We start from the raw sequence: 16828 nt of genomic DNA, 5'->3' as shown, positions 1-16828 counted from the left end.
TTAAATAGCGACAACTTGTATTTATTACAATTATATACAGTAGTATCTTATATTCTGAAACCTAGACCTGATCACACAAATGCAGATGTGTTTCTGGGTGGGAAGGGCAGACAGGGAGGCCCTGACGCCTGGCTCCTACGTGGGAGTCCGAACCACATCTCGCCACGGGGTTAGCTGAGTCACAACGCAGCAAGCGAGGACGGCAGAAGTGCAGTGTGATTTCATCCGTCTGGAAGGACGACAGGGCACGGTGGGGCTGGGACAGCGCGTGGGGGCGGCATCATCTGGACGAGACCTGGCTGGGAGGCCCTGGGAGGCCCCGGCCCAGAGAGAAGAGCACGGGGCCGTGGCTTCTGGAAACATGACGAGACGGCCCCCCGGCCCCTTGCGGGGCAAGTCAAGGAGCCATGGCAGGACAGGAGGGAGGCGGAAGAGCAGACACATCAACGCAGCCCTTCCTCCTCGGAGCATCAGGAGCCAGGTAATTGAACTACCTCTTGTCATGCACGGTGTTAGGTTAGCTAAGATGCTCAGCAGACACGCCCTGGACGAGACCTCCGTCCGGGAGCCGGGGCTCAGGGGGGCTGGAGTCCAGGGCACACGCCGCCACCCCCCGCCTGACGTGAGCACAAGGTCGCAGGCCCTTCGGGCTGGGGCTGGCGTTCAGGCGAGGGGAGGCTGGCCACACACAAACGCGACCCCACGCGCAGGGCTCAGGCCCCACGGAGGCTGCGACGGCTCTGGCCCTCCCCGGCTCGAGGCCGCCCTCGCAGAGCCAGAGAAGGAGCCAGGCCCCGGCAGCCCGCGGCGGAGGCCGAGCCCGGGGGGGCCTAGTCCCGCTCGTTCTCGTTGCTGGCGCCCTCCGGCCGGCGCAGCTTCTCCACCTGCTCGTTGATCTGCCCGTCCCCGCCCCGGCGGTCCTCCCTCTGCACCCCGAGGCAGGCTTCCTCGTCCACGTGGCTCAGGTCCTCGTCCTCCTCGTCTTCCTCGTCCTCCCTCTTCTCCTCCTCGCCCTGCACCTCCATCCTCACCTGGCCCTTGACGTCCACCAGCCCCTGGCCCTCCTCCTGGGGGCCCAGCAGGTGGTAGGTGGCCGTGGAGCCCTCAGGGCCGTGGCCCTCCTTCACGGGCGAGGAGGACGTGGACTCGTTGCTGACGGGCGAGATGTCACTGCTGCTGTGGTGGTTGGCAGCCGCAGGGCCGGAGGGTGACGGGGACTTGACTGGGATCTGCCAAGACGGGATCTTCGGGGCTGAGGGGGACGGAGGGAACTGCCTCCTGACAGAGGGGGACAAGAAGCAGGGTTGGTGCCAGTACCCTGGGGTCCTCCCTCGGCAGAGCCACATTCCCCCATCCGAAGCGCTCCCCCAGGGCTGCCGAGCAGGGGGACAGGATGGAGCTCAGCGCCCCACCACCTCCCTCCCTGCCTGCCTCCCAGGTACAAGGCCTCTTGGCCGGTTGGAGGCCGGAGCAGCTGAGGTGGAAGCCAGAGGAGCCCCGTGAGGCCGAGGAGCGGCCTGCCCCACTCAGGGTGCCTCCCGGGCCCTCCCTGCCCGGACCGGGCCTGCCTGCCCTGGCAGGTACTGGCCCGCTGGCCCCAGGGGCTGCCGCACACACAAGCCCGCTCTCTCCTGGTCCTTTGCCTCTGGGACTGGGGGTGGTGAGTACGGGGAGCCAGCAGGGCACTGAGACTGAGCCGGAGAAATGGGAACCCAAGCCATGCGGCCTCGACTCCATCTACCTTATCCGCGGACTGGGCAGAACGGGGAAGACCTGGCCACTGGCTGTGGGGTCAGAAACCTCACAACCAGAAGGGTAACCCTGGTGCACTTTGCTAGAAAACCTCTGAGCTCAACACTCGACAGGGAAGTCCCTTCTCCACTCCTGTTTCCCTGCTCGGGGCCCTGAGCCCTGGGCCAGCAGCCAGCCGGACCAAAGCCGATTCCATGAGGGACCTGGGAGGTCAGGTCTGCTTGGCAATGGTCTAGGACATGCAGGCCCATCTCTGCCTGAGCCAAGAGGACAAAGGCCTGCTCTCTCCTGGGTGGCCCACCGTCCACCAGTGCTGGTCCCAGGACAGCTCTTCCCCCTCGGCTCCCACAGCGGGCGGGCGCACAGCGAAGGCGGCCTGGATGCTAACGAGAAATGCACTTGGCACTTTTCTTGGCTCCAGTGTTACCCAAATGCCCACTCTCTGTCCCTCTGACCTCAAAGGCTCTTGTCTCCGAGGTTCAGAAACACAAAGGATTTCTCCTAATGACACACACCTCTCTTAGGGCCACATTCTTTTCTTCCAAGATGGCCTACAATAGGTGGCTTGGAGAACTGGATCCCCTGGTTGGGGCCACAAGACCCCTGCAGCCCCCAATCTTTGACTGCAAGTGAAGGGCCACTTTGTGCCTTTGGACTGCCTCACGGAGCCCCCACTAAGCCCCGGAGAAATGAGAATGCAGGCAAGGCCAACCTGAAGTGCCCTGAGGTGAGGTGACCGTCCCAGTATCTATCCCAGGACGGAGGGGACACAAGTCGGTCACCCTCCACTCGGGGCAGCACTGGGACACAGCCTCCAGTGTGGGGGCTCACGGAAGGTACTATCAGCACAGAGGGACAGCAAAAGGAGACCACTGCTCCTGTCCCCTGCCTCGAACCTAGAATCCTTCCAACCAAGGACTCCCTGGCCTTCTGCGAGGAACTTCTCTGGGACCAAGCTGTCACTGAGAGGTCCAGTGTCGGGGCTCAGGACGGAGGAGGAGGAGGAGGTCCCTGTCTGGAGGTCCTTTTCAGGATGGGGATGTTCTCCTTTGTTCAAGGTCCTGTGTTGTGGCTCCAGCTATCCGACAGGGCTGAGGAACTGCTGTACTTGAGAACTTGGGGGCACTGCAGACTGTCCCCCCCTGGAGTGGAGAGGGAGGGGGCCTCCCGGGGAGGGAAGACAGAAGCTCCAACGACTCCCAAACTCAATGCCTGAGTCGCCCAGCTCCACCAGGGGCTGGACGGACAGGGGCCTCTCGGGGAGATGCGCCCCGCCCATGACAGCTGGCCAGGCCCCAGGAGCTCGGGCTCCACGGTCCCGGGCTGGGGGCCACAGCCACGCCTTCTCCCCTCCTACCGGTTTAAAAGCAGCCCCTTCAAGGAGTTAATTTCCGACTTGAGTTCATTGATATTCTGAGACTCCAGGATCCAATTGGTAGATGTGGTGGCCTGAAAGTCAAAACATGGGAGAAGGAGGATCAGAGTGGCACCTCCCTCCTGCCCCGTGGAGCTCAGACGGCCAGGGTGGCAGGAGGGGCTGCCAGCTCCAGAGGACCCAGGGTGTGAGTGTGGCACCCAGGTCCTGCTAGGCCCTGGGTGCCAGCCTGGAGACCCCCTGGGAAGGTTGTGCCACTGCCCGTTCAGGGGTCTGCCTACCCGGGTCTTTCTGCTTCAGTGATGGCACCCTCAAAACAAACATGCCCACAACTCTGTTTGGACATCGGACGATATTAAGCAATCGTGACATGTATTCAGGTATATAATAACGGTATTCCGACTATGTAAAATAACGGCAACACAAGAGCCCTTATCCTTCAAGAGATGCAAACTCAAGTGTCTGCAGTAGCAAATGATCCACCGTCTGGCATGTGCCACCACGAGAGCTGGGGGTGCGGGCCGGGGGGCCGAGACCATGCGCAGCGGTGTGCTGGAAGCAAGCCATCCGCTCTGTGGCCCTCTGTCTCCGCCCGTGTTTGAAATGTCCCATTAAAACTAAACTAATAAACTAAGTGAATTCCATCTCCACGTCAACTGCTCCAGCGGAGTCCCTCTCCCTGCAGAGACAATCCCACCACACACAGGCGGGAACCCTGGGGTGGAGGCCGGCAGCCGCCACAACCACACTGGACAGGCCTACCTCGTTTCCCTACTTCACAAGTACTGTGCTTTTTTTTTTTTTTTTTTTTACAAAGTGAAGCTCTGTGGGCAACCCTGCGTTGAGCAAGTCTGTCGGCGCCATTTCCCAAGACCACTTGCTCGCTTTGAGTGTCTGTGTCACATTTCAGCAATTCTCGCAATATTTCAAACTTTTTCATTATTATTATGTTTGTTATAGTGATCTATGATCAGTGAATAGGACTCACTGAAAGCTCAAATGATCGTCAGCAATTTTTAGCAATAAAGTATTTTTAAATTAAGGTATGCACATTTTTTTGGCATAATACTATTACACCCTTAACAGACTGTAGTACAGTGTAAACAGAACTCTCGTACACACTGGGAAGCCAAAAAAGTAATCTGACTCCCTTTACTGTGATACTGGCTTTCCTGTGGTGACCTGGGACCAGACCCGCAGTATCTCCAAGGTGTGCTGGAGGGCCGGGGAGGCCGCTGAGCACCTGCCCGGCCCGGCCCCCAGCTCCAGTGGCAAGCAGGCCCAGAAGGCAGGCTTCGCCCCGGGAGCACCTTCCCACACTACTGGGCAGCCCTCGGCTCCCACCGCAGCAAGGTCAGCCCCCCAGGCTGCACCCGGCTATCTGCAAAGCTGCAACAACGTGCGGGCCACACCATCCATCCGCAGCCACTGCTTTGGGATGATTCTGAAGGCTCAGCAGAGAGCAAGAAGCTGTCCTAGGACTTAATGCCAATTCTTTCCCTGAAGAGGGACCACGGAGCAACTGCCACAACCCCTAGGACAGACGCCATCCTTGACCGTTTTCCAAATAAACTTCAGAGAACTATACCTTTCTTTGGCAAATCTTGTTGGGCTAGACGGAGAAGAGCAAAGTCCAAACGGTGGTCCCCCAAATGGTAGTTGCTGGTGGCCAAGCGGTCTGTGAAGTGTTTATGGGCCAATTCCAGGTGTGATGGGCCCAGGTGTATGGGCCCGCATCCACCAGGCCGGAGGCCACCTCCAGGTGGCTTCAAGTACGTGGATTAGTCGTGCAAGGCCCCAGCTTCCCTAACACCTCTACCCTGGCCGGACCCAGAAAACCGGAACCGTAAGTTCAGGAGAACATGGGGAGGCCCAGGCTGGCAGAGGGGAGGGGCCTCGGATGTTCCCACCAGGCTGGCGGGGATCTCTGACCTGGGGTGGGGGCCCCACTCAGGTGAGCACTCCTCTACAGGGAGAAGCCCTGCAGAGGGGCTGGAGGTCTTGGAGGGAGCGCACACAACCCCCCTGCAAACACCAGCCGCCCGCACACACATCCCCTCAGGGTCCTCACTCCAGACCACCAGACAGCGCAGATCCAGGAGCCACCATTCTGGCTTCTCGGAGACCTTGAAAGCCATAGCAGCCCATTAACAAGGGAGCAATTTCCACTCACCGGCCTACAAAGGACTCAAATTTCTAAACGCATATGGTGCCAGATGCCAGGATTTAGAAATAAAATCTGACATCTGGGGCTTTTTAGCCAGTCTCTTTAAAAAACAGTTGTAGAAAACTCTCAGCCTTCAGTTTTATGTAGGTTTTTTAATTACTTAACGCTCTTCTTTTTAATTTTTTACAGGGCTGCAGTAGGAGTTTGGAAGCCAGATATAAAAACTTACATTACAGCTGAGAAAACACAGCTCTGAGTCGCTGGTTTATGGGGTAACCAAAGTCTTCACGCATTTGGGTTTAGACACCACACCAGTGAGCCCGCTTCAGTACAGGAGAGGATGAAAGGGGGCCGGGGACGCGGGCGGTGGTGGGGGTGCGGGGGGAGACCATCAGGGAAGCAAGCACTAGGAACTCACAGAGACAGCTCTCAGCCGCCAAGCACAATCTCGGGCCCCCTCCCCTCTTAAAATGCAACATGTGGTCTTAATCTTAATGCTTAAGGTCTGCAAACAGTTTTCCAATTTCCGGAATGGCTTCTGGCCATTGGCAGGCCACCGCTCCCAAAGATAATAGAGGAGAGCAGGGTGGGGGCCATAACCCGGCCTTCCCGGCTGCTTTATGGGCTGCCCGCCCACAGGGAGCACGTACCGCGGCTAGAGGTGGCCACAGGGAACCACAGCCATCTGAGGAGGAAGTGGGGTATCCAAGAAGGGGATTCTTGGGGACCCTCTTCACAAGAGGCACCCCAGATTCCATCGGAAATGGAAAGATTCCTGTTTCACTTGGTTTTGCGAATGTAAAAGATTTGAGCGCCGGCTCACATCGGGTTCTGCACCGGGTGGGGCTTCTCCTGGGAGAGCCACTCAGAGGAGGTTCCTTGACTGTGCGGGCTGTGTGGAAGCAACGAGAAAGCAGCAGGGGATGGAGTGGGGAGCACAGCGGACGTCCTGGAGTCACTCACTGGTGGACCAGTGTCTCCTGGGCTGGGTCTGTCCAAGTCAGTGCCCGGGAATGACCCTGTCACGCACCCACAGCCCCAAGCCAGCAGCCTGCCATGCTGGGGGCCGACAGGAGCCAGGCGCTGTTCTAAGCACGGACAGACAACGAAGGAGGTGCCGTTACAGCTTCATTTTACAGATGAGGAAACAGACTCAGGGAGGTTAAGAAACCTGCCTGTGCTCACACAGCTCGCTGGGACTGCGACCCAGGCGGTCTGATCCTAGGATCTCATATCGCCAAGACTGCTCAGATGTGGGAAGTGAGGCAAGGAAACTGCTCCTTCAGGGGTCACCTGAGTTCCCAAGAGCTGGGTGTAGAGACTCTGCCCACTGTAGCCGACTTCACCCGGCGTCTTGGCACCCTCCCCCTACACCTCCCTGTCCCCTGGACTCGCTCTTGGCCACGCTGTGACCTGTGACCTAACATGCTCGGGGAGACCATCCTGTGTCTACCCCAACCACGTCCAGAGCTGCGTGTGTGCTGACACGGGAGGGCCACAGGCGAAGAGCTGCTTCTCCTCCCCCTGCTAGGAGGGGGCACGGAGAGACAGTGACTCCCTCCTCTCTCTGCAGAGGGCGTGTGGGCCCCTGCTGTGTAACGGGCACGAGAAAAGACAGAGTCGGCCCCCATGGAACACAGTGAACTGGGCCCAAAGGCCCCAAGCGGAGCCCGGAGCAGGGCAGACCTGGATCTGGAGAGGGTCAGGAACAAGTACCTTGGCTGCAGCCAGTTCGTGGGCGAGCTCCTGGACCTTCTGCTGCTGCTGAATCAGCAGCTCCTGGATGGAGGCTAAAGTCATCTGTAACTGAGTCACTGGGAGGAGAAAGCAGTCGCATCTCTGTTAAATGATACGGATTCTTCCCCTCCCTGTCCACACACCTAGAGCTGCCGCATCTCACTGATCAGCAGACACTCCCCACCCCGCAATGCATGTAATTTATCTGCACTCTGGGCCATCTACCTGCACCGTATCTAACCTCTAGCATTCCCACTCCATCTTTCCATTGTGCACTTGTCCGTGGTCAACAGTATATCCGTCCGAAACCTCTCCCCTCCAATTACATGTGCTTATGATATGCTCGGCTCTTCCGACTCTGGTACCGTCTATGTCCCTCATCTCAGCCCCTCACCTCGTGGGAACTCGCGGACTCTCCCATGCTGGCAGAAACGCATCTCAGGCCCGCGATGCCGGGAGCGGTTCGAGACTCCAAATCCTGCTCTCCGGCCGCTCCTCCCTGCCCTCCACACCCAATCCCGAGGATGCCGGCATGCCCCCGGGTCACAGTGTCACAGGGCCGTGTGGGAGCCATGGGCCCCAGCATCAGCCTCCCCGGGGGCAGACGCACCAGAGCCTTTCTGGGGGCTCTGCAAACGCACCCCGGGGGGACAGACTCCTGCCTGGGACAGTGGCTCCGGCGCTTGCCTGAGTTTTTAGATTCAGAGCCTCTGTCCAGTAAACAAGTTTATAAAGAGGAAAAGCCACCTCTGGTGCGACAGGTCCCAGCTAATCTGGGCCATCGTTGGGGCACCGGGTAATGAACGCCAGCCCCGTGGAGTCGATGACAGAGGAGGTGGCTGGGGTCCCCGGAGCCGCAGTAATTACAGCCTTTCTTGACCCTGTGTTGGATTCTTAGAGGGAAGGGGGAAAAAAATCGCTGAAAACCCCCCTGAAAACCTCACAGAAGCAGAAATTAAAAATGAACTTTACAGCCCTTAGAAAGGCTGTCATTTTATTCCCCTTATTAATATTCTGAGGTTGGGAGCCTTTCCGTAAAAACATAATTAATTGAGGCCGCGCCGACAGTAAACAAGCAATTTCAAATTAAACCGAAATGACGGCGGCTTCATTTGCAAATGTGAACAGATTCTCAGAGCAGATAAATGAAGTCACCACATAAAGTGGAGACGGAGGGGGAGGGGCGGGGCAGAGAAGGGGCTGCTGGCGAAGGCTCGAAGGGGCGACTTGATGGAGTCATTAATCTTTACCTGTCTGTGCCACGCTGCCACTCAGCTCCGAGAGACTCGCCTCCATACTCTGCAGGTGCTTCCTGTCCTCTCGGCCACCCATGACGAGGGGGAGCAGGTATCTCTACAAGGAGCAGGGCGGGCGTCAGCAGCGGGCACGCACTTGGGGTCATTCTCCAGCCACCTCTCAAATTCTGCCCACCCACTTTCTCTCTGTCACCTCCGGGTTTCGGAAACCCGATGCAAACACCGTCAATGAGATACTTGAAAGTTACGAGGCTGATTAAGATTCTGCATAAGGACAAGGACCAGGAAGTAGGGACAAGTTAAAGTCAATTCGGTCTATTTTTGGTCCTTTTATTTAATCATCTCAATGATGCTACGTAGATTTCCGTAACAAAAAATATTTAAAATTCTGCTTTGAAAGTTGTAAGATAAAAATGTAGAAGGTGATGCAAGACAGTGATACCACTGGCGGCCTCCAGGGAGGAGCGGCAGGGACGCTTTTGACTGTACACTTTTCTGATCCTTTAGACATTTTGATCCACATGAATGAATCACCATTCAGAGACAAATGCATAAAATAAAATAAACAAAAAAATTAAGAAACTAGATGAAAATCGACAGCACATGTCTGGGCCTTTGGTCCTTTTACTAGGGAATAATACACAGCATTCCGAGGCCATCGAAAGAGGTCACACCTCAAGTTTTTTTCCTAAACTAAGCCTTGAATCCTCAGAACTAGCGTCCTTCGGGTAAGAGTCAATCAAATGCAGTCAAATTCCCCCAGACACAAGGGCAGAAGGGAGAGGAAGGGGCAGAACCTGAAGAAACTGACCCTGGGGAGAAGGAAGTAGATGCCACAGGGCAACCAAACAAGGCGGCCCAGAATTCGGGAAGCCCAGGGGAAGAGGAGGGTCTTGGAACATTCAGGAAGAAGGCAAGTGGGGCATAGCTGGTAACTGGCTGCCTGCTTTGAGGTGGGAAGGGGTGGAGGGTGGGCAGCAGGGCGGCCGCTGGGAGGGCTGGGTGACAGAATATGGGCACTGCACTCCAGAAACTCTTGTTTTAGAAGCATGAGCCCAGTCTCCAGCTTTAATGGGGGCGGAGGGCCCTGGAGGCAGCACAGGCCGGCAGGTGTGGTAACTGGCAGGTGGGACCAAAGCACGTGGCTTCCTACTCCATTTGGGGCCCAGATGGGAAAAGAGACAGCAGCAGCTTCTCCATTAAGGGTTCTGTACCGGGGAAGGAGGAGGAGGTCTCTCGCAGAACTCACTTCATGAGCGACTCCGGAGTGAAGATCATTATTTAGCAAAGACACAGAAGCATTTTCTATTTTGCAAAAAGCTTTTCAACCACTGTGTGAGTTATTACCCACAACTGAGCCGAAACTCATCAAATGTTTAGCCTTACCTTGCAGGTTGAAAGTTTCCTGAGTATAAAAGTCAAGGGATTCGCACACATGTAACAAACGAAAACTTCTGAGATCAAAAAAGCCAAAGGAAGGAGCACATACACTCCCCCGAGCCTAAATCATTACATATTTATAAAACAAGGTGATGGTTCTTACCTCCTTTTTTTTTTTTTTTTTTTTTAATTTAAAGAAACTAAACAAAAAAATTCTCATCACCATTGCCACTGATCTTTCGGTGTCTCTTATTTTTTAAGGCCAAGAGTAAAGATCAGAGCTTGGTGGGAAAAGTTAATGATACCTCTGCTTTGCTCAAACCGGAACTAGGCCCACTTCCAGCAGACCACAGGCCGTCCGAGGGGGGCCACGTGATGATTAGGTACCGCTTAGTAAGAGCTGGGACGTTATTTTGAGAATTCTGTCTTAGCATTTTATTCTTCTTGGTGACTGGACACAGTTAGCAACTGGAAATAGGCTTTCAGCACACAGGGTAAGGGAAGGGCATCAGGTCAGGGGGAAAAGTCCAGGACCTAGAACATTTTGCTTCTGGATTTCTGACATGGAAATTTCCAATTCCAAGAATAGACGTTCCTCTGAAAAAATTATACTCTGCTGCAACTCTGTCACTAGCTTTTGCATGAAGTCAAAAATTAAGAATCCCAGAGCACAGTGTTTAAACATGTTTCACGTGCTGAAAGTTACAACAGTGAGTCTGGGTATTTGTTGCAGGTGACATCAGGAGGAAAGAGGCCTTCTCTCCAGGACCAGCAGAGAGTAAGTTCTCTGACCACTGTTTTGTCTTTTGTCTCCGGGACCTACCCTGGCTCTGCATCTTCCAGAAAAGACTCGCTTCCTTCACGTCAAAGTTAGTATCTGGTAGTTCATATCTGGTTAGTATTTGGTATCAAGGAAGTACGTGTTCATTTCATGCCTGCAGTTCTGCTGGAAGCAACCAAGTCTGGGATCCTGAGGGTTGACTATGAAGTTTGGGGAAAAAATCCTATATTTACAGGGATGCCAACACAATATGTAGGAAACAAAAACAGGGCCCATAAATAAAATGATCCTGAGATTCTCAAAGCCGGTTTCAAACACTCAAGTAGAATAATAGCACAGAGTGCTTCCTGAGTGCCGGGCACACAGCACTTTCCAAAGGAGCTTCACAACAGCCTCGTGAGGTAGGTACTATCGTCCCCATTTTACAGATGAGACCACTGAGCTCCTGCTAAGTGGCAAAGCTGGGATGCAACACAGCAGCTGGGCTACAGTGTCCCTGCTCTCAACCACCCTGTCATTCTGTTTCTCAAAAATGTCCCACCCACTCAGCATATGCCGGGCACTGTTCTAAGTACCCGACATGGCCTGTTGATGGACGGGCCCCATGGTCACCCTGCTCAGCAGGGACTCTGAGGAGCAATGCCCAGTGCAGCAGATGAGCAGGGTCTGAAGTTGCCAAGGGCACCCATCCCGGTGGGGGCAGGACAGAGACTGAACCAGACGCCCCCCGCAGAAAACGTGCTCATCTGTACACTCTGCCTCCACACGCAGCCCCTCTCCTGCCATCGCACTCCAGGGCTGGGTGCCTCGACACAGATCAACCTTGGAACGGGGCTGAATGCCGGCGTGGGGGGCACAAGGAAGGGCGGACGTACCTTGTAGAGTTGGTGAAAGCCAAACGCAATGCCTGCCGTGATGACAGCCAAGGCACCGTAGTCTCTCCATCGGGACCCCACAGGGCCTGAGGTTGGGAGAAAAGGTGCGTCAGGAGAAGCACACACATCCTTCCCGGGCAGGGGAGAGCACGTGTACTGTCTCTTAATCTTGAAGGATCGGCAACTGCGACACACAATTGCAGGAGACAGCATGTGACAGTGAGAACAGTGGCATGGCTGTGTCTCTCTCTTCTGTCCGGGCTCTCGGAACGACCCGCCTCCACTACACACCTGCTGTGTGGAGGTGGGTAGCCGTGAGCCAAGTCCCAGGGTGGCAGTCAGGTGGCAGAGGTGATCTGCAGACCTAGCACATGGACTCCACTCTCAGGGAACAAAGGGTCCTGTGAGGCTGACACAAACACACTTTTAAGTGTACATAAATACACGTCCCCACGCCATATTACAGACAGGGATGAGCCAAGAGCCACCTCAGAACCAGGGGAGGGGAAAGGAGGAGACTGCATCATCTGTGTATTCAAGACTTCATGAAGCATCAACTGTGTGCCGGACAGTGTTGTAGGCCCAGGGGCGTGGGGTGACGAGACCCCGGTGCCCTGGCCTGCTCTCATCCTGAACCATGCAGCAGACAGCTTACAAATGACTGAACAAGTTAACTCCAGAGAGTGATCAAGAAGGCCCAATGGGGTGGGGTGCCTGGCCGGGCTCAGTTGGTGGAGCATACGACTCTTGATCTCGGGGTCCTGAGTTCGAGCCCCACATTGGGCAGAGAGACTATTTAAATAAATAAAATCTTTAAACAACAACAAAAAGAAGGCCCAACGGGGCAATGTGAGGTGGGAAGGGCCAGGGAGGAGAGCCAGGGGTCAGCAGGGCCTTGGAGGAGGCAGACACTGAAACGTGTGGGGTCCCAGGGACAGAGCTCCAGGCAGGGGACGAGCAAGTACCAAGGCAGCGGTTGACTTGTGCTTGAGGAGAGAAGGTGGCCACTGTGGCCCGACTGAACAACTGGGCCTACCCAAGAGGGGAGACTGGCAAGAACAGAGAGGGACCAATCAAGCGGGAGTGGTGGAGGGTAGAGTGGGGGGAAAGAGCTGGGACACACAGCGGCCAGGTGGAGAGTGTGGCCAGGCCACCCGATCATCGTGTCACAAGCAGTAGGGTCACTGAAGGCTCTGAATCCGGGAGTGACCCAGTCAGCCCTATATTCTGGGAGAACAACATCGGGTACCCTCAAGGGCAAGATACAGACAGACGGGAGGGAGGCGAGGCAGGAGGAGGCTCCTGCCAGGGGGTAAGACGGACTGGGAGAGGACAAGAGGCTCAGAAGAACCCATGCTGCTGTTGGGCGGGGACCAGACATGGGCAGCCAGTCCTCCTGCAGGAATAGGACCCTGGCCCAGTGCTCTAGAACACCATTTCAGGAGCTCCCCCCGACTCCTGAATGGAATTCCAATCCCACAGGAGGAGAGCAGAGTGTTCTACCTTGTGATCTTTCCCACGGACTGTTTACAAAGTACTTGCATGTCCATAATCTTCTCTGACGCTCTGCCTCCTCTCAAGGGATCTGCCATGGAAGGCACGGCACACCATTTCCAGAATGATCAGTGGTGCGGGACACTAATCGGGTCTGCAGAATCAGACCACAGTGCCCACGGCAAGTTATCCAGAAGGCACCCACCCGAGGCGTGCTGCTATGACAAGGAAGCTGGGGTCTGGACACGCACGAGAGAAAAGGAAGAACAACAGCATTCTCAAACTTCTTGAAAAGACCACTACGGCTCCCGGAGCAAGGCCCCATGCAAACCGCGGGGACAGACACTGTGTGTCTCAGCCTTTACCTCTCCCCATACCTGCAAGCTCTCCAGGTACTCCTCATAGCCTGGCATCTCCTGACAAAGGAGAGCAGGAGAGGGACCTTCTCCCTTCTCCAGGCTCAGTGGCAGGATGTGGGCACTCGGTGAGGAGGGCCTGCTGACACACAGGCCACCAGGGGGATCCAAGGGGCAAAGACCTCCAAGGGGGCGAGGGAGACGCTCCCTCCTACCTGAGCTGCCAAACTGGCTTTCAGGAGGCAGATGTGACAGTGATGCAGGGGCCTGGAGGAGTCTCTCCTTGCCCGCCTCCCCTCACTGCCGGCACGGCCTGTGGATCCCAAACCAGTTTCCCAACGTGGCCCAGCCCTGGAGTCTCGTGCACAAACTGTAATCAACAGGTGGCCTCTCCCTCAGCCCTCAACTCCCCTTTTTGTTTTACAGCTTTTGAGCGGCTCATAGATGCATATGGTCTGAACAGCACATAGCATCTGTCATCAGTCTACTGCCAACAGGCTCCCTCCACCACCCAGAGCCACTGTGAACAGCTTCCCGTCTGTCCGGCCCGAGACTTTTTATGCACATGTAAGGCAACACAGATATGTATTATTTTTCTTCTTGCACACCCTACTTCTCATCCTGCTTTTTCCCCCCATAGCTGCGTAATGTTCCATTTAAGCCATTCCCCACTGATTTCCGGCCTCTTACCATTTCACACAGTGCTGCCCCCAAGGGCCGTGTACACGTCATCTCACACATAACGTGGGAGGATACTTGTACACGTGAACTCCTAGGAGCCTGGGTCAGAGGTACATGCAATTTGCAATTCAGAAAGATATTTTCAAATAGTCCTCCACAGGAGCTGAACCAGGCTGCTCCCACCAGCCCCATCCCAGAGTACCTATTTCCTCATAGCCACCAACAGCGCGCGCTCATCACACCCGCGTTGCTGCCCATACAAAAGCAGAAAAGACTACTTCACGCCTGTTTTCATTTGCATGAATCTTACTGTGAGTAGGACTGAGCATCTCTGCACTGTGTGTCCTTTTTGGTGTATCGCATATGATCCCTACTCTCCTATTCAATTTCTTTATTAATTTCCTCATCAATTTATAGAAATTTCTTATATAGCTGAATGCGGCTTTCAGGAGGCAGAGGTGACAGTGATGGAGGAGCCTGGAAAATGAGCCCTCTATGACAGAAGTTGCAAAAATCGGGAATGCCTGGGTGGCTCAGTCGCTGAAGCGTCTGCCTTCGGCTCAGGTCATGATCTCAGGGTCCTGGGATGGAGCCCCGCATCGGGCTCCTTGCTCAGCAGGAAGCCTGCTTCTCCCTCTGCCACTCGCCCTGCTTGTGCATGGCCGCTCTCTCTCTCAAATAAATCGATAAAATCTTTTTAGAAAATTGCAAAAATCCTTCCCAGTATATTTTTCTTTTGACCCTGCTTATGGTGTCTCCTGACATGTAGCATACCCATGTTTATATAAACGTATCTGTCTACTCTCGCATGGGCTCTGGGGTCATCCCCACTTCCTCCCACAGTTGTGCAGTGACACTCAGGGTCACAGAAGCTGTCTCTAGAATGGAGCTCCGCTGGGGCGCCTGGGTGGCTCAGTCAGTTAAGCGGCCGACTCTTGATTTCAGCTCAGGTCACAATCTCAGGGTCCTGGGATGGAGCCCTGTGTTGGGTTCCGTGCTGGGTATGGAGCCTGCTTGGGATTCTCTCTGTCCCTCACCCTCTGGCCCTCCCCCTGCTCCCTCACTTAAAAAGAAAGAAAGGAGTCCTGCTGCTCTGCCGTAGTGAACATCCCCGTCCAACAGGCGTCTACGTGGCTAAGCAGCTGCAGCTCATTAAATCAAAAGCTCTGAGACCACTGACATAGATGGACCTTTCACCCTGGCCTGGAGGAGCCAGGAGGCTCTGAGTTCCGGGCAACCTTCTCATTTGTCTCATTCCAAGCCCACTCTGCTCTGAGTGCCTGGATGCAACATCCAACATCCAGCACAAGCTCATTTTTAGGAAGAAAAGTGGAGACAGAGTCACCTCATCACTCTTCAAGAGAGTCACTGGTCAGGAGGGCTTTCGTTCACACCCAGAGCATCCATCTGCGCTGTCAAAGTCCTCAGAGAGAGCACCTTCAAGATAGGCACATGTCCAGAATACTGTATTCACCACTGACTTCTCAAATCCCCACTCAGTACCTTGCAAGAACAGCTACACCTGGGCAAGGAACTGGACCAGAACCCAAAGTTTGCCTGGCTCCTTCCTTCCTGCAAACGTATGCTGTCTTGAGAAGCGCAGCCTCTCATTCTGGGCACTGGAGCCGGAAGGCTGAACAGGTGCTGACAGTTCAAGGGTCCACGAAGCAGAACCCCCGCGACAGCTGCAGCCGCCTTTCCAGAGCTCTGACCTCTCAAGCACCAAGCAACACCTGTGGCTCCCTGCCGGCCGCACCCTTCAGCCCCCGCACCGCGACTCGTTCCTGACATGCTCGCGTTAAGAACATTTTATTGCCCCTTGGTTTTCATTATTAATGAAAAGGGACCAGAATGATCTTTCTTAAAGTTCAGAGAGTCTATAAAGACAAGAAGCTGAAATGCCATTTTACTCGTTTTGGAGATGTGTGATACAATTCTGTCTTGTGGCAAAATGAAAAAAGAGAGAAACTAAGATGGAGGGAACTCTGACCCACCGCACGCCTTTCAAAGGGTAACAGACCAGGGCTACTGAGAAAGCACTCGGCGTGATCCCAAACTGGCTCAAAGCCCCAGCCGTGGCCATGTGGAGTCCTCTCTGCCGCCCACCCTAGGCCCAATCTACCCCAAAGCCAGTGCAGACCCCCACGAGGGCATGGAGAGCAGGGCACCTGGTCCCCACGCTCCCCGAAGGTCCAGAATTTTACAGGCAAGGGCAGAAAACGGGGTCAGTCACTTTTCTGCTCTCACTCGGAAGAAAGGGGAGTGGAATGAACGAGCTTTTTAAAAGCTTCAGAGCCTCCAGTCTGGAAGCAGATGCCTGCCTGCGTACAAAGCAGACACGAAGCCTGAGATCAGAGATCCTGGTTCCACACCACCAACACAATGGCTCCCAAGGACATTTTTCTCTTCTCATCAAGCACAGGCCACTTGACTGAAGGTGGCAGAGCTTTGCTACGTTGGAAGAACGGAGGAACAATGATCTGTTTACCGTCACTCAGATTGGTCCACAGCACTTCCCCAACATGCCCGACCAGCTAACGAGCTGAATGGCCCAGAACTTTACCAAGACCCCATCACTGGCGTCTCACGAAGACTGAAGAGACGGTCAGTGGTGGCGGCAGGTGTCCCCCCGCACAGCCCAGCATGCTGACACTGCCCCGCTGCCTCAGGCAGCAACGAGGTCTGAGGACAAATCACTGCAGGGAGAAGAGCACGGGGCTCTTCGAAACTCAACGCCCCCTTTCACCTCCCCAAGGACTCTGTCAATTAGCCTGAGCTCGGACAGTCTCCACGGAGGTCCTCCTGCCCAAAGGCGAATCCAAAGGATACGGTGGCCCTGTCAGGGGCAGGAGAGATGCATCCCTGTGACTCCTTAACCATTCCGTGAACACAACTAAACCAACCTGACTCCATTCCTTCAGTCAAACCTCCATCGACCAAGACATTCTCACCTAGCAGGCGAGAACAAACGTCA

The 16828-nt window shown here is 55.1% G+C and overlaps 1 protein-coding gene across 3 annotated transcripts in view; it reads right to left on the bottom strand.

Moving 5' to 3' along the window:
- The window catches only part of PEX14 (peroxisomal biogenesis factor 14), a 117974-nt gene continuing 101146 nt past the window's right edge, over positions 1-16828 (bottom strand). For 2 of the 3 annotated variants that reach the window (XM_081816884.1, XM_081816885.1), the window contains 5 exons: positions 11324-11409; positions 8282-8384; positions 7011-7108; positions 3110-3201; positions 1-1278 (listed from right to left, as the gene is read on the bottom strand). In XM_081816884.1, the coding sequence (XP_081673010.1) occupies positions 831-1278; positions 3110-3201; positions 7011-7108; positions 8282-8384; positions 11324-11409 (827 nt within the window). In that variant the 3' untranslated portion in view covers positions 1-830. The remainder of the gene's footprint in view (positions 1279-3109; positions 3202-7010; positions 7109-8281; positions 8385-11323; positions 11410-16828) is intronic. The other variant, XM_081816886.1, reaches the window with a different exon arrangement.

Source organism: Leptonychotes weddellii, chromosome 4 (genome assembly GCF_054177405.1).
Source record: "Leptonychotes weddellii isolate Sample4059 chromosome 4, ASM5417740v2, whole genome shotgun sequence".
Taxonomy (NCBI): domain Eukaryota; kingdom Metazoa; phylum Chordata; class Mammalia; order Carnivora; family Phocidae; genus Leptonychotes; species Leptonychotes weddellii.
The sequence above is the reverse complement of the archived record's forward strand: the minus strand, read 5'-3'. Positions and strand labels throughout refer to the sequence as shown.